We start from the raw sequence: 22,156 nt of genomic DNA on the forward strand, positions 1-22,156 counted from the left end.
TGGCTAATCTAATCAGGCTTCCCAAGGAAACTCTCTTTCCAGCCAGACCTGCCAGGGGTTTTATTGGGTTTGTGGGGACCCGCAGATTTCAATCTCCAGACCCCACAGGGAAGGAACAAGTATTAAGCTAATTTTATTAAATGGCCACAGCTGGCAGTAGGGGGAAGTAGGGGAGAGGAGAGAGGATAAAGAAAGTCATTCAAGTCTGCCAGCCATGACAAGGGTCCATACATGGGGCCTGGCTGGGAGGGAGGCCACCCCTCCTTCCTGTCTCTCCAGCTGAGCCAGCAGGGGGTGGGAGGGGGAAGCCAGATGGGAACTTTCCCTCAGTGTAGAGCCTTGGGATTCTCCAAGAGGCTCAACCCATGGCTGCCGCCCAGGGCAGATGCTTGTAAATCCCATCAAGCCTCCACAGGACAGCGCTGGAGTGGAAGCGCTAGGCTGCCTCCAAGCCCCCCTTCCTTGGTTCTGCTTTGGAAACCCCAAATCTTTATGATATATGGTGTGCTGGGTAAGAGGATGGTCTTTGGTTCAAACACTGATGTTTGCTCCTTCCTAGCTCTGTGACTATGACAAAGTATTTATCCTCTGAGCCTCAGTTTCATCTGAAATGGATATAAAAACAGCATCCATGTTAAAGGGCTTGGGAGTATTCCTTGCCAATCCACTCCCTCCCCATACACATTTCCATGAGATAATATTTATAAAGTTCTTATATGGTGTCAGACACAAAGTGGATGTTCTCTAAGTATTAGCTATTATAATTTAGCAATGCCCTAACTGTGTACAACCATCATGGCCCCAGTTATAGGAGATGAGGAAGGCAGTGACAAGGCAAAGAGATTTGGTGTGTTGTCTCCAGCGAGCAAGGGCTTCTTGAATTCAAGTGCAATCAAGAACATAGTGATTGTGTCTTATTTAAAAAGGTATTTAACCTCTTTTGAAGAAGAATAAAATCTACCCATCGAACCTCCCAGTGCTCTTGGAAGACTTGGATGAGAAGACTTGAATTAGAAGAAAGTGTCACTTTCACTTCAGGTATGTGAAAATGTGTGTTGGAAGGACTGTGTTGGACTCTTTGCCACCCCATGGGCTGTAGCCTGCCAGTCCATGGAATTCTCCAGCCCAGAATTCTGGAGTGGGTAGCCATTCCCTTCTCCAGGGTATATTCCCGACCCAGGGATTGAACCCGGATCTCCCACACTGCAGGCAGATTCTTTACCATCTGAGCCACCAGGACGCCTTTGGCAAATTTTAAAGTGATGTATAAATAATAAAAGCTGTGTTTATTGAGCACATACATGATACCTCTTTAACCCACAATCAAGTGAGATAGTTCTCATTATAATGAGAAAACTGAGGCCCAGGGGTGAAGTGCTTGGGCCAAGGTCAACCAGCATTTAATACTAAGCTTGTTTCTTTCATTGCTATCACTAACCCAGAACTGAGTCAGAAGAGAGTGACTTGGCCAGCATCCTACAGGATAGCACTGGGGCCAGAACCCAGGTCTCCCAATTTAAACCTGGCTGTGCCTGTGCAATGCTGATAGACTTTCAAGGTCAAAGAGATGAAGCTTTTCCACCCGGGAAAATGATGATGTAACTAGGTTATCTCCTATGCCTCTTATTCCATTTGCTCGGACCCTCTTGGGCCATGGTGGGCTTTGGGCCCCTTGGCCCACCTCTTCCTGGAGCATCTCTGACTCTGGCTTTTCCCAGATCCACGAGAAACTTCCAGTAGACTCATTCCCTGTCTGGAGGAGTGCAGGGTTCATAGTCCCCTCCTGCAACTCCTCTCCAGGGCACAGTCAGAAAGCCAGCGGGGTGGAAGTGTTTTATTATAGCTTTGGTCAGACGGGCAGCAGCCGGCCAAGGGCTGTAGCTGGGAAGCCATCCAGCCCCCAACCAACCCCTCCCCCAGGCAGCGCATCCCCAGAGCAGGTGGGCAGCGCATCCCCCGCATCCGCATCACAGGGAGGAACCCGCCGAGGCCTCTCTCCCACCCCTGCTGGGGTGGGCTGGTGGGTAGGGTGGGCAATAAACAATCCTACTGTACAAATATACAGCGCAGGCCGGGGCAGGGACGGTCAACACCGCCTCCCGGGGAACCAGGACAGGGCGCGCTGGACCCGGCTCTGCGGTGAGCCGGCGGGAGGGCTAGCTGCGGCCCGGAAGGTGTTGGGGACGGGCCAGGGGCGTCATAGCCGGGAGGGCTGCGAGGGGGTGGGCGAGGACGGGTCATCCTTTACCCCACCTGGAGGGGGATCCCCGGGGGGATAGGGGATGGAGGAGCTCAATCGGAGTAGATGATGAAGCCGGAGAAGGTGCTGTACTTGTTGCTGTTGCCGCCGTGCGCTTTGCCCCCATCCAGTTTGATGAAGACCTCGTCCCCCGCGTCCAAGTGCAGGATCACGCTGTTGCTGGCGTAGTCGTAGTTCTGATCTGCGTCCTGGGCGATGGCGCTGGCCCGCACCTGCGGGGGTTGGGCCGTTAGGAGAGTAAGGGTATGTGTGAGAGGGTAGGGGAGGAGAAGGGAGAAAAGTGGGTCCGGGAGGGAGGGGGATTGTCAGAGGTAAGGCAGGGAGAGAATCTGAAGGGTCCCAGAGCCCCACCTGCAGCACCATCAGGGCTCTCAGCCTGCTTTCCTCCCATCATCCCAGCACTGCCCTTTTGCAATCCTGTGTGTTTTGGGAGGGGGTTAGAGAGGAGCCTTGGATTTCTAGGGCAGGTGTAATCTGGGTCTGAACTGGCAATGTAATTCAGTGTAATTGGCTTCCTTAACTCCCCTAGGTCTCACTGTCTGGCCCGCTGAAGTGTTAGCCACTCAGTCGTGTCTGCCTCTTTGCGACCCCATGGACTGTAGCCTGCCAGGCTCTTCTGTCCAGGGATTTCTCTAGGCAACAATCCTGGAGTGGGTAGCCATTGCCTTCTCCAGGGCATCTTCCCAACCCAGGGATCAAACCCGGGTCTCTTGCATTTCGGGCAGATTCTTTACCGTCTGAGCCACTGGGAAAGCCCCACTCACTGTCTGGCCCATTGAGGACCTCAGCAGTGTTTTCAGGACTCCCCAGCCTGGAACTCTTGCTTGCAGAGAGGAATTCTCTGGACTCCCAAGGGATGGAGGGCCATCCCCTCTCATCATTCCTTTTTCTCTTCTTTTAAAAATTATATATATATATTTGGGTGGGGGGAGCATGTGGCATGAAATCTTAGTTCCCCAACCCGGAATCAAATCCATTCCCCCTGCAATGGGAATATGGATTCTTGACCACTTGACAGTCAAGCAAATCCCCCTGCCCTGCCACCCACCCTCTGGTTTACTGCAATAATGATGCTTACATTTCAGTCACATCCACCCATTCTTATGTCAGTGGCTGGACAGGAGGGTGCCCCTTGGCCTTATAGGTCCAGGCCTGGATCAATACCAGGCGCTAGTAAGCAACAATCCTAGTACTGAGACCTTCTGTGTGGATTCCTTGTCTGAGGTCCATTCTGTGTCAACTCCCTGTCTGAAGTCCATTCTGGAGTCTTTCACACCAGAACAGTGAGATGGAAGGCCTGGGAATCATTTCTCCACCCAATGCTCAGGCTGGGCCTGCATCCCACCTCAAGGAGTTATAGCTACACCTGTGACTATTACCCCATCCCAAGAGGACTTCTGGCTCCTCCAGCGTCACCCCACAGTGGTAGAAGGTGGTAGAAAGGAAGTGGATGGGAAGAAGGGAATCATCCCTTCTGAAACCTTAAATCCCTCCGTGATCCTCAGTCTGCTCTGATATCCTTGCTGGTCCTTGTTTCGATGGAGGAGGGGAGGGACAGGCAGGAGCATCAGGAGGGGCAGGGGAGCGCCAGCCTTTGGATTTGAAGCCTGACACATCATTGGTTGGGGAGAGCTATAATCGTAAGATATTGAGGATGTGGGGTGATGGACATATACTCTCCAGGCATTCCTTTCCAATCGCTGAGGCCAACGCAAGTCCTGAGCCCTCTGATTTGGGTCCTCTCCTGGATATTCTGAGTGGAGGATGGGCAGAGAGTCTGCATTGAGTGGGGTCCTGTCAGCCAGGCTCCTCAACAGCCCCTATCCATCCTGCCCCTTCCCCGAAGGCAGCACCCCCAAAGGCTGATAGTCAGGGCTGGACCAAGCCAGATCAGGAGAGGGACCCATCCCCCCTTCTAGGCGGGAGGGAGCACTGTAGGCCCGCTATGCCAAAGCTGCTGAGTCAGCAACAATGTTGCACTGGAAGGACCCGACATATTTGAGTGCAGTCTGCCACTGAAAGCCCAGATCCCTTCAGCCCCTTCTCACCCCTCAAGCTTATCTCATCCAACCTGGGAGGGAATTGTTTGGGGGCACTTAGTTGGGAAAACTCCTGGTCCAGCTAAAGGTGAGGGGAAATCAAACAAGGGAGAGATGCCGTCTAAGGAGCTCGGTTTCTCTGTTTAGAAAATGGATGAGATCCTGCCTCACCCACTGCCACCATTGTAAAAGCCTTTTGATGGCAAAGGAAAAAAATTTTTTAATCTTGATGGGGTTTTGAGCTACTAGGAAAGAGCTGAAAACAAGCAGCCAACTTCTGTATTGTTCCCTGGGCCCTAATCCTGGTGGTATTTATTATTACACATGCATTTCATTATCTTTGCTAATAAATTACTTCTAATAACAATTATTTTTATTACCCAGATTAATTTAGCCTTAACTCATTAAAACAGTGTGCTTCTTAATAGCCAGATCCATTAGAATACAGTCATCTGCCATCAGGAATCTCCTGGTGATGTGACAGGCATCAGAACTGTTATGCTTATGTTTATTATTTATTCATCACCATGATTGTTGCTGTGATTATCCTAATTATCCATGGAGGCAGGGAGAATTAATGCTCTTCCATCCGTAGACGGTGGGGGAGCCAGCAATGGAACCCAGGGGTCCTGATTCTCTGCCCAAGACTGGAAACAGCAGAGGCATCCAGTCCCTCCTGGGGGGCGAGGGGAAGTCTGGGGATTTCATTTTGTTGTGGAAGTGGGAACGCAAGTGTGGGACTTGTCATGTGGGGGTGTGATAGAAGCACCTCCTCAAGGGCTGCCAATAAGTACAACTGAGGCACTGGTCTGATTAGAGGTCTGGAGTGGGGGGTGGGGTAGGGGCCAAGAACCCAGGAAATGTGCCGCTGCCCCCAGAGCAAAGCTGGGGTCTTGGGTATGTAGGTGTGGCTCCCACAGGCAGCCAGCCTGGCCCCTGTGTGCTTTCACACAATGCCTGAGTTCCTACTGTGCCAGGCGCTGTGCTCTGTCCTGTGAAAGGCATTAGAGGCCAGAGAGGACATCGGCGAGATGGTGGGGGCGGGGGGCGGGCAGGGAGACCATATCCCCCCACCAGAGAGGCTGATCCCCAGTCAGGTCTTCGAACCACAGTCCCCAGTTTACACACCCCACCACCTCCCCCCTCACTCAGACTCTGGTGTCCAAGTCCCTGCCCATTTGCAATACACCCCTTCCCTAGGCCCTGACTATCCTCCCACAGCCCCCCTTCCCTAGCCTGGTGTATCAGTTTCACATCCTCTGGGACCCATCTGAACTGTGGATCTTAGAAGGAACCCCAGGGAGCTTATCTCACTCAGGGCACCGGCTCCAGCCTAAAGTCCCTTCCTCAGGCTCCTCAGGGCCCTGTGTCGTAATGACCCAGCCTTACTGACATCTGGCCGTGCAGCGGTGACTCAGAGTTATCCCTAGGGAGAGGGCCTTGGCACCAAGCAGGAAGGTGCTGACTCCCTGCTTTCCCCATCTTGCCCAGGGAAAGACCAGGGCCCAGATGCGGCTCTGCTTTCTAGAGGAAATTCTGGAAGTCTCTCTGCAGGCAGGAAGCCAGGAAGGAAAAGCACAGAGCCCAGGGCTGCCCCTGGTCTTGAAGGCACGGGAGGAACCGGCTCCTCCCTTCTGTTCCCACCCATTGCCCAGCCTTGTCATTTTTGCTCCCTGCTGGCTTGACTGTCCTCTTCCACCTCTGAGCCGGCCTGTCCCTACACTTGACCTTTCATTTTCTCCCTAGCTGTGTCTTCTCCCCTGGGGGATCCAGGTTAGGTTCATCATCCTCTCCCCTGACCAGGTTGGTCTGAGCTAGGGCCCATTGACTCACTCCCTCCAGCCAACACATCTGAGGACAGGAGTGTCCGTGGGCTCCCGGTCTCCTCTCCCTCACAATAATGGCTGGGGCGTGTTATTGTGTGGTCACTACTGTCTCCCCTGCACAGACCATGCGGTCCTGGAGGGCAAACAGACTGGACCCCTGGAACCCCAAACCTGGCTCCTACTTGGAGCTCAGAACTAGTCATATGGAATGATTAGTGAGAGGAAATGAGTCTCTTGGACAATCTGGAAGAAGTCACAAAGGATGTGGGGGAGGTCCAGGACCTATCACCCCACTGTCTGTCTTGGATTTGTGTGTGAGGGAGGGGGGCAGGAAATGGTCTGAGTAACTGTTAAAATACTGGGTCTCTGAAACCTCTGGTTAAAGTCACCTCCTTTCCTCTACCAGCCTGTGGTGCCACCTCCTTGTCAGGCTCTGCCAGTGCCCTGCCCCTACTAGAGGGGTAGGAAGAGCCTTTTGAGTCAGTTTCACCTCCCAGTGACTGAAGCAAGCACGCCTGCCCCCAGCACCCACCATCTTTGGGGCCTCCTCTTGTCTCCCCTCTGGGGCCCTGTGGCACCTTCTTGAGGAGCCCAGTAGGGCCCACTGGTGGCCTGGTGACCACCTCCCTATCCAGGCAAGCTGTGGTCCCAGCCCCCTGAAACCTCGACTTGGTGCCAGCCCAAACTTTCTTGGGGAAAGGAAGAAATTCCATTGATGAAGGTGACATTGTTGAATCCCTTATTGGTCATTAATAAGGGGAATTGTGGGGCTATCTGCAGAGAGAGTCCTCACTGGATACTGGGGCCTCCCATTTGGTCAAGAATGAAGGACAAAGAGGAGAGACACAGGAAGCCTGACAGACACAAGTGGGAGAGATACACCCAAGGATTAAAGAGGGGGATTAAACACAGGAGTGGGGGACCAGAAACCAAGGGAGAGACAGATTGGACTGGTAGACACAGGAGAGAGGCAAGTACAAGAGGTGGGGAGAGGGGAGAAAGAGGAAGAGGAGGGGAGAGGCAGAAACAAGAGGGACAGCAGGCAGGGGAGGGAGGAGACGGGCAGACTTACAAGCACCTGGTAGGCTTTTAGCTGACTCTCAGGCCTGTCCTTTCCCCACCCCTAAACAGGGTCCACCTCGGGTAGTGCTGCAGTGGGAGGGTTCCAGCAGGATATTGGGTCTCAGTCACAGGAGATTCCCTCCCAACTCCCACTAAAGCTTTAGTTCTGATCCTCACAGGCACCTGCTTCCACAAGGATGCTCTGCTTGACTACTGCAGGGGCCCCAGGTCACCTGTGGTCTGGGAGCACTGGGAAGGGAGAGGGAATCAAAGCGAAAGGAGGTGGGTAAAACTGTCACCCTGGGGCAGGGTTAGGTCAAGATTGGTCCTGGGGCAGCAGTTCCAAGGAGAACACCAGGCATCGGTGGTCCCAGGTACCAAAGATTTCATGAGCTTGGTGCCTGCCACTCTGGTCTCTCCAATGGGGACTGGGAAGGAAGAGGATCCCCTGACACCCCAGGAATCAGGAACTGCAGCTGGGAGGCAAAGAGGAGGGGGAGTTTCCACCTCTTTGTCCTGCATCAGGAGGAAAAACTTTTCCCTCCTGGCCATCTTTTGGGGCGCTTAGCTCTGACACAGTGGGAAGGGGCCGCGCAGCCCCGGGTTTTGCAGAGGGTGGCAGATCTGCCCAATGGTCCCTTCCTAAGGGCGGGGGACGTACTGTAGCTAAGGCTTTGTGCGCTTGGCTCCCTTTGCCTTTGTGCGCAAAACATCCCCTACAGCTCGCCTTCTCCGCTTGCGCGCCTAGCGGTGCGCCCAAGCGCCCGCGGGCGCAGACGCTTCCTTTCCCCAGAGCCCATCCTGATGCGGCCCCTCACCGCTAGCTGGTATCAACCAGAATCCTAGCTCTGAGATGCTGTTTCCCACGGGCCAAGCCCCATGGGCCAGTCCGCGCGGCCTGCGCTCTGATTATTAGTTGGATGTATTTCCCGCATTTCCGTGCCGCAGGTGCCCAGCAGCACTTGCCTTGGAGCCGGCGCCCAGAAGCCGAGGAGTCAGGGGTGCCCGCTAGCCTGGATCATCCCCGCTTGTAACGCCTAAGCCGCTCCGGGTCTCCATCTGCGCCCGTCCGTACCCGTGGGCCCCGGGCTCCCTGGGTGCCCTGCCCCCAGGCCAGCCCCATTCCCCCGGCGGGCCCACCTGGCCGTTCTTGCAGAGGTCCGCCCACATACTGGTGCCATCGCCGCCGCGCATGAGGACGTGGTAGGTGAAAAAGTAGGTGCCGGGAATATTGCACGTAAACTTGCCACTGGTCGCATCGTAGTTGTTGCCGAGGTTGGTGACCACGTCGTCGAACTTGAGCACCTCGTAACCCTCGTGAGGGTTCTTGAGGCCGGCGTAGAAGGCCACGCGCGGCACCGTGGTGTAGGTGGCCGTGCTGATGGCGCCGCTGCCCCCCGCGCCCGGCAGCCCGGGAGGTCCGGTCTTGCCCGGCTCACCCTTCTCCCCGGGTGGCCCCACAGGACCCGGAGGACCTGGGTCCCCGGGGGGCCCAGGAGGGCCTGGCTTGCCTGTGCGTCCCGGCTTCCCCTGGGGGCCCTGCACCAGCGTGGAGGGCGGGGGCGCGCCGCTCTGCTCGCTCAGGGCGTCGCCGCCGTCGGGCCGCGCGCCGGCGCCGGGGCCCCGCGCGGGGTAGGGGTCGCACACCATGCGGCAGGTGCCCAGCATCTCATAGTGGCCATCCGGGCCTCCCGAGCTCACCAGCACGGGGATGAGCACCACCAGCACCAGCAGCATCACCACGCCCGCGGCGGCCGCCAGCAGCGTCTTCCGGCCGGCGCGGAGCCTGGGGAGCGCCGGGCCGCCCGGCCGCGCCGTCGGGGCAATGGTGCCGGCGGGCGGGGGGCGCGGGCGAGGCGCCCGCGCTCAAGGGCGGTCCGGCTGGACTGCGGGCATGGGGCCGGGCCGGGGGCGCCGCGCTGCGCTGGATGCGCTGCCGAGCCCAGCCGCCGGCTCCTGCCTCGCGCCTCCCTCCCGCTGCGCGGCCGAACTGAGCGCGGCGACCGCCGCCTCCTGCTGGATTCCTCCCGCCTCCCGGTGCTGGAACCACCGCCCCCTCCGCGCGGTCCAGCCCCGCCCGCTCTGCGCCGCGAGGGGTGGGGCTGAGGGCTGGGCCGGCGCCTAATTGGGTCGTGAGAGGTGTGGCTCCGCCCACCTAGAGGGGCGGGGCCCGGGGCGGGGCCGCCGGGTAGAGGGCTGGAGCCGCGAGACCCAAGGCGAGCAAGAGACTGAGCGTCGGAGATGGAGAGGGGGCTAGAGTCCGGGACAGAGGAGAGGCTGCCCTAGAGAAAGGAAGAGTAGGGACCAAAGAACGAGTGGAAGAGGGGGCCATAGGGAGAGCTAGAGAGCGCCGAGGGTGATTGGGAGAGGAGAGGCCTCGAGGGTCGGGTATGAGGAAAACCGTGAGAAACAGAGGGAGAGGCGCGAGGGGCCACTGCCCGCAGGAGGCGGGGGCTGCAGTAGGGCGCCTCGGTCTTCAGGGGACTAAGAGCGATTGAGAGGAAGACGGAGTCGGGAGCAAGAAGGAAGGACAAGGAAGTGTTATGAGCGGGGAGAAGAGGGGAAGGCAGGAGGGCATCGATGGGGCGAGTCCGCACTCGGGCCTCGCAGATCGCCCATTTGGGTGATGGGGGTGGGCCGGTACGCCTGTCAGGGTGCCCACAGAATTACAAGTACTAACCGCGGCTGCTCCCTCCTCTTTTTTTTTGCACCTGGATGTTCCCAGGACCTCATTACCCCAGCAGGAGCATGATCTTCTACCCACACCTCCTTAACCTCTGCTTCTTCCTCCCTGCGCTCCAGGCCAGGTCAGGCTGCTTTTTCCTGGAGATGGGGCCAGGGACTCCTCCATCTTCCTCTGATCAATTCCTTCCTCCCTGCTTTTAGACAAGGGGGAAATTGGAGCACTGAGAAAGTGGGCACCCCAGGTAATTTCTCCATTCTGACCAGTACAGACACGTCCTGGGTGGTGACCCCCCCCATCCCAGCCTCCAAGAGGAGGGGTTGCTCTTACCCAGCTCCTCGGCTCTGCACCCTCCTTCCCCACTTCCAGCCTCCTGAGCTTATAACTCTTTTCTCCATCAGATTGTATGAGGCAATCCTTTTCCTCAAGTGCAGTAAAGTGTTTAGGTTGCATAAACTAAAAGGCGTCTGCTTCCATCAAAATATTTGTCACATTATTTGAAGCCCAGTTCGTGCTGCTCCACTGCTCCTCTCACTCTCCTCTATCCAGTCTACCCGGGTGGGCTCTGCCATTCAGAGGCCACTAGCTGCTGCTAAAAGATGACCCTCTAGCCCCTTTCCTTTCTTCCTTCCCAAAGCTGGGATTGATTAACCCCACCTGCGCCGGGAGGAGGAAAGGGACAAGAGGATGTCAACTCAGGGGTGGTGAGATAGGACCTTTCAAGCACAGCTGAGCCCTGGTTAGAGTGATCCCCTCACCATGGAAGGAGCTAAAAATGCAATCAATAGCATTTATTCAGAGCTGACAGTGTGCCAGGCCCTGTGTCTAATGCTTTACATACGCCATCACAGCAGATCTCCACTGCAATTCAAAGAGGAAAAGCCCATCTTTATTTTCATTTCACAGAGGGAGCACTGGGGCTCTAGGAAGTTAAGAGATCTGCCCAAAGTCAGGCAACTATTAAGGGACAGAGCCGGCATTCAAACTGGCAGCCTGACCCCAAGCTCCTCCAACCCTCCTGTTGGGTCTTTGGATAGCATTTACTGCCCAAAGGGAGGTAGACTTCGAGCGCAGGAGGAGGAAGTCAGTGAGACCTCCCCAGGCTCAGGAAGAGTAGTCCTGACTCTCTGCTGTCTGTCTGGCCTCCCGTCTCCCACGGAGGTTTTCCCAGTATGACTCCCCCCAAGAGTGACAGGCTGGTGACCCGAGGGACAAGTGTGCGGTCATCGGCGTGTGATATATACAATCCCCCCTCCCCCCGCCCCCTAGTTCGCGCGCACACGGGTCCCTCCTCCGCTATGCCGCTGGGGCTAGTCCGCCACCGGGAGTCCTTCCAGAATCCGCCGGTGAAACTGCGGCTGGCCGCCCGAGGCAGCGGAGGGGCGGGAGCACTCACCCCCCCGGCCTCGCCCGGGTGTCCCAGGGCGCGATCGGCGTGGCAAGGCGGCCCGCCCCCCGCCCCAAAAGAGCGCCCGCTCCCCCGGCGCGGTGTGGCGTCTCTGTCAGCCCAGCCGGATTCTCCCCGCTTCGCTGGAGTGGAAAATAACGGCTTCAAACTTTGCAGAGAGGAGCTGGTGCCAGCACTTTAATTAACAGCCATCTTGGCCTGTGAGCCTGGGCCACCGCCCCGTGCCTCCCGGGGCTAGCGGGTCGCGCCCCGGCCCCGCCCCGGCCCCGGCAGGAGAGGGACCCCCGCCGTGGCGCTCCGAGCCCCTTTATACCGGAACGCCAGGGCCTGGCTGATTGGGGGACAGGTGCTGCCTGGGGACCCCTCTCCCCAGGTTCATCCCTAAGGACCTCCAGCCCTTCCACCCCACCCACCCCCAACTCTCTAAATCCTGACAGTTGATGATTCTGGGGTTTGAGACCTGCGTGCCAGTCTCAGCTGGTGATTTTAGGCTAACTAGCAGCGCCTCAAAGGTATTCTTCTGGAAAAGGGTTGTTGTAAGGATTAAATGAGTTATCATGAAGGTAGCAAAGCACTGGCCTCAGTATTTGACCCTTATTAGGCGCCCAGTAAAGGGTGGCTAATATAATTACTTGACGTTAAGGCCCTTCTACCACTCTGGGCGTGGGGTCTACTCTTCTTGCCTTTTTTCCTACAAATTGCTGTGCTGGTGCTAGGAGAGGAGGATAATGGCCTACTATGCACCTGGATTCAGAGACAAGACTAGATGAGTGAGGAAGGAACCCAGGAGTTCTGGCTCCCAGGCCTCTTCTTCAACCACATGCCAAGCCCAGGGATCCGGGTTTTCAGCAGAGGAAAGAGGTGAGCCCCAAGGAAGGGAGGAGGGGAGTGCCACCTGTAGCTGGGATACTGCCCATGCTGGGAGCTAAAGGTCCAGCTTGGCTTTCCTTCCTCCTACAGACCCCATCATTCCAGAGGTGAGGCGGGAGTACTGGGCATTGTGGGGGAGTATGGTGGATGCAGGAAAGTGGGTAAGGCTCTTCTTTGATGCACGGCTGACATCAGGAAGCTGGCTGGTTGTTCTGTGGTATTTTGGGGTTCTTTGAATGAATGTGAGTGGGAGTGAATGTGTAAGAGACTGTTTGCGTTCGTGTGTGTCTGGGTTTCTGAGTGATGAAAGGGAGTGCAGTGCCCTGACTCATGGGCTGGCAAATCTGCATTCATTTGTTCACTCAGTAAACACTTACTGAAAGCAACTAGCTGGGCCCTGGGAGGTGGTAGTGGTGGCGCGTCCCCAGATGATCAAGACCTAAGCAGTATTCCTGAGGCGCTCACACTTTGGCACGGGAAACAGGCAGAAAGAAATGATAAACACTATGATAATTATTAACTTTTTAAAAAGTATTTACTAAAAATAAAAAAAGTATTTACTAAGCACAAGATATTTTTTTAATTAATTTATTTATTTTAATTGTAGGCTAATTAGTTTACAATACTGTGGCAGTTTTTGCCATACATTGACATGAATCAGCCACGCGTAAAGTACAAGATTTAAAAAAAAAATTATTTACTTATTTGACTGGGTCAGGTCTTAGTTGCAGCATGGGAACTCTTAATTGCAGCATGTAGGATCTAGTTACCTGGCCAGGGATCAAACCCAGGACCCCGTGCTTTGGGAGCAAAGTCTTAGCCACTGGACCACCAGGGACATCCCTAAGTATGAGATCTTGTTCTAAGCACTTTACGTGGCTTATCTCATTTAAATTTAACAGCCTATTAATCATAAGTTAAGAACTATTACATAGCTTATATTAACTATTACATAGCTTTTATCAATAACCCCACCAAGTACATACTATTATTTCCCCCCTTTTACAGCTGAGGAAACTAAGGCTTGGGTAGAGGATTGCACTAGGTATTCTGAAGTACCCATGGAAAACTCCCTGCCCAGAGGACTCTATAGGAGAGGTATTATTTTTCCCATTTGTTTATTCATCCATTTGTCCATCCTCCATTTATTCTATAAGCCCATATTAGTTAATCTCATATTATCACAAGATTTAGTGATGAGCATGTAAAGTCTTCTGACCCTGTGTAGTTACAGCATATGGTAGAAACTTGGACACTTAAACAAACAACTGCTATCTAACTGGATGTGCTGCCTGGGAATGTGTGAGATGCTATAGGAACACGCAGCAGTGATGCCTAAATTCATCTGGAGGTGGGGAATCATGGGAAGCTTCCTGGAGGAGGTGATCTTTAAGTTAAACCCTGATTAAAGGATAGCTCTGGTGAAGAGGATGGCTGCCAGAGACGGAGGAGAGAGGGAGGGAGGGAGGAAAGATTATTCCAAGCAAAGGGAACAGCATGTTCTAAGGACAAGCTCGCAGGGCCTCATGGGCTGTGACAAGAGATGTATAATTTATCCTAAGGGCAATTAGAAACTACTGAAGAGCGTCGGGTGAGTGGTATCAGATTTTTTCAGATTAGAAGGATCACATTGGCTACTGTGGGGAGGAGGGATTAAAACAGAAGTGAGACCTGATAGTGGCCTGATCTGGATGGGGTGGGGGTGGAACAGGGAGCAGGAGACTTGCAGATTTCTGGAAAGATTAGGAAATGTTTATGAAATTAATGAAGGGTGGATGAGTGTTTTTGCCATTATCTGGGTACCAACATGTGCCAGACACTTTATGTACTCTTTCACTTAATACTCACTGGAAGTGTAACGAATAAGCATTGTCATCATTGGAGATGAGGATACTGAGGCTCAGAGAGGTGAAGGTATTTCCCTGGGATCACACAGCTAGGAGGAGAGAGAGTCAGAATTAGAACTTGGGTCTGTTTGACCTTGAGTGGGGGCTCCTCACCACTCGGCCCAGCGGGTGCACACCTGGTGGATAAAGCAAGGATAGATCCTTTAGGGATAAAGAACAGCTCGAGTTAAGTCTCAGTTGTATAAAAGGGCATATTTCTGGTTTTTGGTTGATGCCAGTGGTCTACAGTCCTGTCTTGGGCAGAATGGGAAACTGGGCAACAAGAGGCAGAGACCGGCTCTCGATGCCCAGTTAGGCCACCAACTTGCCTTGTGTGTTTGGAGAAGTCTATCACATTTTAGGGCTTCCATTTCTTTCTGTGGGCTGGAGAATTGTCCAGGGCAGCTCTGAGAGGCTATGGTTCTCTTTAAAAGAAAACTCCTCATTGTCATCTGTTAAAATATTTAAAATCCCTTTGTGACATTTCAACTCAGGCACTTGCAGATCCTTCAGGGGAAAAGCCTCCATAATTGCAGCCCCTCTTTAGAGAGGGGGCATTTGGGAGAATGGAAGTTGTGTTATCACTTGGTGGGGAGGCAGGACACACCAGGCTGGGACTCGGGTTGGTGGGCACCTCCTTCAGGAGCCCCTCTCCCAGCCCCATATCCTAGGAGGAGAGAGTAGGATGAAGTGGTCTGAGCCCAGGTACCCAGGTCACACTCAGGTTTTCTGATGCTCCTTTGCCAAAGGACTCTGGCTCTCCTGCCCGAAGATTCTAGGGAGCTGCCCAGCCCTGGGCCTCCTCCCTCGCCCTCCCTTTCTGACGGGCAGGCCATCCCAATCCTGCTCCAGGGAGGCAGAGCTGAAAAGGCCTCGGCTGTGGGAGGGGAGACCTAATCGGAGGGGCCGTCTCCCCTCAGCCCAGCCTGCGTCTCCCAGCTGCATGTATAAGTAATGAGGTTCTGCAGCCCCAACAGGAACCAATATAATGGCGGGTGCGCGGGGTCAGCCTGAGAGACAGATAGCGGGACGCGGGAGTGACAGGCAGTGCAATTATGCTGAGCCTCTTGGAAAGGCAACAGAGGGAAGACCCTGCCTGGCCAGCACAGTGCACGGGCTTCCCACCCCCTCTGGCAGGCCTCAGCTCCCCCAGAGCCCCCAAGTCCCCCAGACCCAGGTGGGGGACGGCAGGGAGGAGGAGGAGTCCTGGGGAGAGGGCGGAGGAGGAGGAACCTGGCTGATGGGGGTCAGCTGGCTTTCTTGCCTCCTGGGGAAGACACCCCCAGGCCTGAAGATGGGGGTGTAAGGGAGAAAGCCTCCTGCTCCCCAGGAAGACTGTGGAGGGCTTTCTGGGAAGCCCTCCCTCTCCTAGAAAAAACCTTTCATTGCATTCTCACCCAGGAGAACTAGAATTTAGGGTCTAGAAAGGTCTTAGAGAAGTCTCCTTCGACAGATGGGGACACTGAGGCCCAAAGAGGGGAACTGGCTGGCCCAAGGTCATCGGCCAGTCTGAGACAGAGTCAAATGGGACCCGTAAGGGCTCTTTTTAGGACCCCACTGGTGGGGGTCAGGGAGCAAGGAGAAGAGGATTGATTGCTCACCCACATCCTGGGTGATCCCCAAAGACCCTCTGAGGGTAGTAGTGGAGGCTGGAGCTCAGAGAAGGGGGTGGAACTCTGGCTGCAGTATTCTTGGAGAGTCCAAGTCAGCCAGGGGTGGGAGGAGACTCAGCCCTGAACATCTTCCATGTTCAGAGAGGGGTCTTTGAGGACCTCATCTTTGTACATTTGAGAACAGGAGTGACTGAGAGGGGATCTCTGAGGTGGCAGAGCTATAAGGGCAGTGGAACAGAGCAGTGGGTGTTTAGGAAATGTTGGTTAAACTCACCCGGACAGTGCCAGCTTCATGGACATGCAACTTGTTTACTGACAGAGGCCTGCACTCAGAAGGGACCTGCACTTGGGTTAATGCTCTGCTAGCACCATCTTGAAGTTCTTAACAATTTTTAATCAAGCAACTCCACATTTTCATTTCATTCTGGGGCCGGTAAATTTTGCAGCTGGTCCTGCCCTGAAACAAGGCAGCCCGGCTCCTCCCTGCCCCAACATTACTCCCAGAGGCCCCAGGTGGAGGGGAGCACAGAGCTAGGAGAAGCTGGTGTTCGATGAGCTTCTGGGGGGTCCCCACCCCCTCAAAGGCTGACCCTTTCAGTGCCCCAGGTTGGGGCGTGTTTGGAGGGGGATGTCTGGCCACAAGACCCCTGGTCCCAGCAGGAGTTCCCTGTCTCTTGGGAAGATGTGGCCCCTCCGCTTAGTCCCATCCCCACCGGCTAAAGTAGGAGGAACTGGTGGAGAGAGGGAGGCTTAATTAGCAACCCCAGCCAGGCAGCAGGCGGTGGGCACAGAGCAGGCTGACTTTTCCTGCTATAGATCTGCTCTCCGGGAGAGGCACTAGCCGGTTGGCTTAGGCTCTGGCTGGACTATTTTAGGAATATTCTTAACTCTTCCCACACCACTGCCAACACTGGACTTCTCTTCCAGAGGGCATGCCAGCTCCAGGCTGTCTTCCTTCTGTTCCCTCCGCCATCACCCTGGCCCCTGCTCTTCCTTTCTGGCAGCCGGGAAAGACAGTTTTCTGAGGGTGGGGCCGGGTGCCTTTTGCCCAGAAAAGTGCCCATCTGTGGCCCCTGAACCCTGCACTCCTCCCCCTCCCCCTCATCACAGCTCTGGCCTAAGGAGGTTGGCCGTTTTCAGCATCATGCAGCCCTTTCTTCTCATCTCGTGAAATTGGGATAGTTGGGCTCCCCGACCCTAGTGAAAACAGCTGGTCTGGGCCCCCAAGGGGGAGATGGGAAGCCACAGAGCAGCAGCTCCTGCCAGCCTGACTTCAATGCTGCGTTAGGTCTGTGTTTCCAGCCGGGTGTTCCACACAGCAGCCAGAGCCCCCACAATATTGTGGGGGTCCCTGTCCTTCTTTTTCTCCCACTACAGTGTCTTGACTTCCTGGACAAACCTACCCCAGGATGTAGGTATTACCTGGGCAAGGCCAAGGGGAGTCCCACGGGCCAGAAAGGTCCAGTAGGAACAAATCTCAAATTCTAGCCAAGATGGGGAAGCGAGGTCAGCTTACAGGAGTTCCTGTCTGCCTGTGCTGGGACGCCCCAGACACCCAGGACTGTAGGGCCACTCCTCAGGCACATGCCCTGTAGGACTAGGAGCTGGAAGCTGGGAAAACTTGCTTTGGACATCCAGGCACATGACTGATGACTCCACACAATTGCTGGAAGACCTGTGGTGTGTCTGACTCCCGTGCTGGCTGCTGGGTATAGAGAAAACAATCAATAATCAATCTCTCAGTAATCAATAATCAATCTCTGCCTGACAAGGGCTACTCTCTTGAGCTGGTTCACCAGGATAGCTGACCACCAGCCTGGGCCATGGTGTCGACAGGTCCCACCCAGCCCCTCCTCCTCCCAGTTCCCACAAGCAGCCCAGCTCTGAAAGTGACAATGGGTGGCACGTGAGATCAGATGAGCATGCTTCAGCTGTCCTCAGGGGCTACTGAGGGGGCTCTTGTGATGGGGAGGGGTGACTGAACAGCGAGTCCTCCAACCTTCAATTTAGAAAGATCCAGATGGATTTAATAAGGTTGTTGTCCTGGGGAAGATTTTGAGTGGAGAGAAAAAATACCTTCCAGGGACTCGGGGAAAATTCTCTGTGTTTTTTAAAAAGTAAGGCCCCTCAGGACTTCCCTGGAGGTCCAGTGGTTAAGACTCTGTGCTTCCAAGGCAGGAAGTGCGGGTTCGATCCCTGGTTGGGGAACTAAGATCCTGAATGAGCACACAGTGGCCAAAAAATGAAAAAAAAGTAAGACCCCCTTCCCCTTGGGCTTCCCTAGTGGCTCAAACGGTGAAGAATCTGCCTGCAACACAGGAGACCAGGGTTTGATCCCTGGTTGGGAAGATCCCCTGGGGGAGGGCATGGCAACCCACTCCAGTATTCTGGCTTGGAGAATCCCCATGGACAGAGGAGCCTAGTGGGCTACAGTCCATGGGGTCGCAAAGAGTTGCACACAGCTGAGTGACTAAGCATAGAACAGCACCCTCCCCTTACCTCGAATGAGAGACTTGAATAGGAGGCAGCAGGTTGGCTGTGAAGGCCCCCCTCTCCATCTGGTGGGGGAGGTACAGGCTTCCTGAGGCTGAGGCCTCAGGGAGGGGATTTCTGGCTCCATAGTCCCCGAGGAAGACACTGGGGTGCCTAGGCTAACCTGTGGCTTAACTAGGAGTTGAAATCGGGGGTCCTGGGGGTCCTGTCTCTCCAAGGCAGCCCCCTCTTCCTCCCCCACATTCCCTCCCCTTCAGCTTCCAGGCTGGGAGCCCCAGCTGGTGGAGAATGTCTTGTTCTTCAGCAGCTGGGATTTGTAAATATTTATAGGAACATGGAACCGATCAGTGGCTGACAGGCCCAAGGAGCGGGCAGGGGCCTGTGTGGAGCTCAGCGACTTCACCCCGCCTTCCCCACCCCCTGACCTGATTTGAGGGAGCCCAGCCGGGATGGCAGAGATGGTGGTGATCACGTTGGGTGGGGGGCGGCCGCCTCCACACTGAGACACCCTACCTCAGAGGATGTATCTGCCCATCTGCCCACCCCCACCCTCTGGGCTCTGCTTCCACCCTCAGAGTCACTCCCTCATCATCAAATCCTACCACCCTCACCCCAGCCCACTGGTGCATCCACGCAGCCATCACCACACTGCCTCTGCCCTCACACACAGTCTTGCAAGACTTGTACATTCAGTATCTCATGCAGGCATGCACACGCACACATTCTAACTCCCACATCCATGTTGATGCTTGCTTTCACACACACCTGCTTTACACACACACAGGTTCACACTCACAAACCCACTGGAGTCCCAGATCCCAGTTACTCCTCACAAGTCTTAATCAGAGGTCCTGGGAGAGAGCCTCCTGTTTCCTGTCTAAGGTGTGTGTGTGTATATGTGTGTGGGTGTGTGTGTGTGTAGCAGGAGGGAATACACCCTGAGGTCAGGGGGTGAGGAAGAGGGAGTAGGTGTGGACTAACAGCCCCTCAGAGCTGCTAACAGCCCGTAACTGAAGTAAGACAGAGGCAAAGGCAGGCCAAGGGAACGGAGATGGACAAGGGTCAAGGCAGCCAGGGTGGGGAACTGGGGACAGAGGGCCCCCTCCCTCCGTGAGAAGCTGTCACGTTGCTGCTCCAGTGGCCTGTGAGACCAGCACCAACCCCCAGCTGGGCCTCTCCCCTCTGGATCTTGTCACTGTGGTTTTGCTTTGCTGCTTGGGCAGCCGGGAGTGGTGACAAGCAGGGAAGACAGTGCCCAGGGCAGCAAGCTGTGCCACTCCAGCCTGGCTGCCAACTCACCCATCAGTGCCCATCTCATCACCCACAGGGACCCAGATGAGGCCAGTGACCTGCCGGGCTGTCCTTACCTCTCAGGGCCACAGAGGGGGAGGGAGGCAACCAGATCCCCCTGCTCCCAAACCAGGCAGTGAAACCGAACCTTGCCCAGGCCCTCCGGCCTGTGCTTGGGAAGCAGGGCCTACTCTGCTTCCGGGATTCCCTGGACCCAGCAGACGTGGACAGGAACCCGCACCTGAGGCAGGGGCTTGAGGGGAGGAAAGTCACGGGGAGGAACTAAACATATCTTTGGCATAAACTTGTATTTCACTTGCTTTCCCGCTCGCACAATGACGTCCCCACACTTGCCCCTGGGTGCTGAGTTAAATAATCATCCTGCTCGCCATGGGTCCGTCTCAGGGTATTAGTTCTGGGGCATCAATCAGTCAATTTGTGCTCTGCCATCTGGGAGCAACCATTTCTATAAAATTAGAAAGGCAAACAAATAATAATAATGAAAAGCTTGAAAAACAGGGAAACTTAGGCCAACTGCCATTTTCCTTTTTTTTGATTGTCAGTGCAGCTTTCCACCCCTGTTTTGAGGTCCTGGTTAATTCATGCTTTCATGGATTCATTCATGTATCTGCTCAACAACCATTACTCACACAGGTGCCAGGCTGTGTGCTGCATCCTGGGAGTCAGGGCAAATGCCAGGCAAGGTTCTAGGCTGCACGGTGTTTGCGTGAGTACGTGCATGCTCAGTCATTCAGTTGTGTCCGACCCTTTGCAACCCCGTGGACTGTGGCCCACCAGGCTCCTCTGTCCATAGGATTTCCCAAGCAAGAATACTGGAGTGGGTTGTCATTTCCTCCTCCAGGGGATCTTCCCGACCCCAGGATCGAACTTGAGTCTCCTGCGTTGCCAGGCAATTCATTACCACTGAGGCACCTGGGAAACCCACATATGTGTTTAGAGTCAATCAAGAAGATAAACACATGCACAACAAAGCCTGGTGTCCCCAGGAGGCCAGGAAGCAACATCTAGGGATCCCACCTGGCAACCCAGAATGTCCTGCTCTTGTCACCACTTAGCTGGTGGTCCAGTGGTTGAGAATCTGTGCTTCTGATGTATGGGGTGTGGGTTTGAGCCCTAGTCGGGGAATTAAGCTCTCACATGCATGTACCCAGCCCAGCCAAAAAAAAAAGCCGAAGAAACAAACAACAACAACAAATCCAGATGTCCTGCTCTTGCAGCCGAATGTTGTGAAAATGACACAACATTTGGAATCCCTCTCTCATTCCAGGATCAAAACCCTTCTCATCCTTCTCCACCTCTGCAGGTCTGCCTTCTTGGGCAGCCATGCCCTCTAAGCATGGCGGAAAGAGTGTAAATGTGAGACTGACTCGGCTTGGACAACAACTGCCCGGGTGACCTCAAGCAAATAATTCATCGAGTCGCAGTTTCCTTCTCTTTTTAAAATGCAGGGACCTCCCTGGTTGTCCAGTGGTTGAAGATCTGCCTTGCAATGCACGGGATGCCAGTTGGATCCCTGATTGGAGAACTAAGATCCCATGTGCCACAGAGCAACTAAGCCCCCATGCCACAACTACCGAGCCCACGTACCACAACCAGAGAGTCTGCACTGCAACAACATGATGTAACGAAGACCCTGTGTGCTGCAACTGAGACCTGGCATGGTTAAATAAATACTAATAGATAAATAAATAAATAAAATGCAGTGACTTAAACCTGTCACAGGGGTACCCTGAGCATCAAATGAGTTTAAGTATATAAAACACCAAAGATTAAGTGTATAAAGCACCAATACAGCTAACATTAAGTATATTAAGCCTGGCACACTGTGGGGGCCTCAACTCATGCTAGCCTCTTCTTCTGCTCCTTTGCCAGAAGTCTGCACTGCTTCTCTCCTCGCTGGCAGGGAGAGGAAACTGAGGGGAGGTTTGGGGCTTGGGAAGTCCTGACAGTCCATGCACCAGGAATCTACACCTCATGCAGTTCTACTCCGAGGGAAGCCTCTTATTTGCAGCTAAGAAGATTGGAGAGATCTGGCTTTGCCTCCTGGACCACCTGCACATTCCAGAACACAGCTCCTTTCTTCATTCTGTGTCCACGCTCTCTGGCTCTCAAGTATAAACAAGCATTCTTGTGTGTGTGGTGGTTGTGGGATGGTGGTGGTGGTGATGATGGTGAAGTTGGTGATGGAGGTGACAGTTCTGGTGATAATGGTATTGGCGGGTGGTGGTGATGGTGGTGGTGATGCAGGTGATGGTGGAGGTGATGAAGGTATTGGTGAGGGTGGTGATGGTGAAGGTGGTGATGGAGATGATGGTGGAGGTGAAAATGGTATTGATGGGGATGGTGCAGTGATGGTGAAGGTGGTGATGGAGGGTGATGGTGGTGATGGTAGAGGTGACGGTGGAGGTAAAGATGGTATTGGTGGGGGTGGGATGATGATGATGGAAGTGGTGGTGGAGGTAATAATAGTTTGAGTGGTAGAGGTAGTGATAGCAGTAGTAGGAGCTCATTTCAGAATCCTGTGCTCAGATTTTTGACAGCTGGAAGAAGCTCAGTTCCCGCTGATCTGTTGAGGGCCTACTACGTACCAGGCCCTGTGGTGCTCACTTCATTTCCACAGTAGAGCACAGAGATCGCTGTCTCCTGTTACAGATAAGGACGCTGAGTTCAGAGAGAACAAGTGACCTGGCTACCAGCTCACAGCT

At 54.5% G+C, this 22,156-nt stretch overlaps 1 protein-coding gene across 1 annotated transcript; it reads right to left on the reverse strand.

Annotated features, from left to right (window-relative positions):
• Positions 1–1,817: 1,817 nt before the first annotated feature.
• Positions 1,818–9,232, reverse strand: C1QL1 (complement C1q like 1). Its single transcript, XM_043904863.1, has 2 exons — positions 8,328–9,232; positions 1,818–2,472 (listed from the first exon to the last, which is right to left on the reverse strand). The coding sequence occupies exons 1-2, from the start codon at positions 8,922–8,924 to the stop codon at positions 2,293–2,295; spliced, it is 777 nt and encodes a 258-aa protein (XP_043760798.1). The 5' UTR covers positions 8,925–9,232; the 3' UTR covers positions 1,818–2,292.
• Between the last annotated feature and the right edge of the window lie 12,924 nt (positions 9,233–22,156).

This window comes from Cervus elaphus, chromosome 5 (genome assembly GCF_910594005.1).
Source record: "Cervus elaphus chromosome 5, mCerEla1.1, whole genome shotgun sequence".
Lineage (NCBI taxonomy): Eukaryota > Metazoa > Chordata > Mammalia > Artiodactyla > Cervidae > Cervus > Cervus elaphus.

Bases quoted from the DNA above. Each gene is read 5' to 3' on its own strand.
- C1QL1 (XM_043904863.1), bottom strand. From the start codon at position 8,924: ATGCTGCTGGTGCTGGTGGTGCTCATCCCCGTGCTGGTGAGCTCGGGA. The intron at 2,473-8,327 runs GTGGGCCCGCCG...CAACCCCCGCAG, and splicing joins ACCTCTGCAAGAACGGCCAG to GTGCGGGCCAGCGCCATCGC.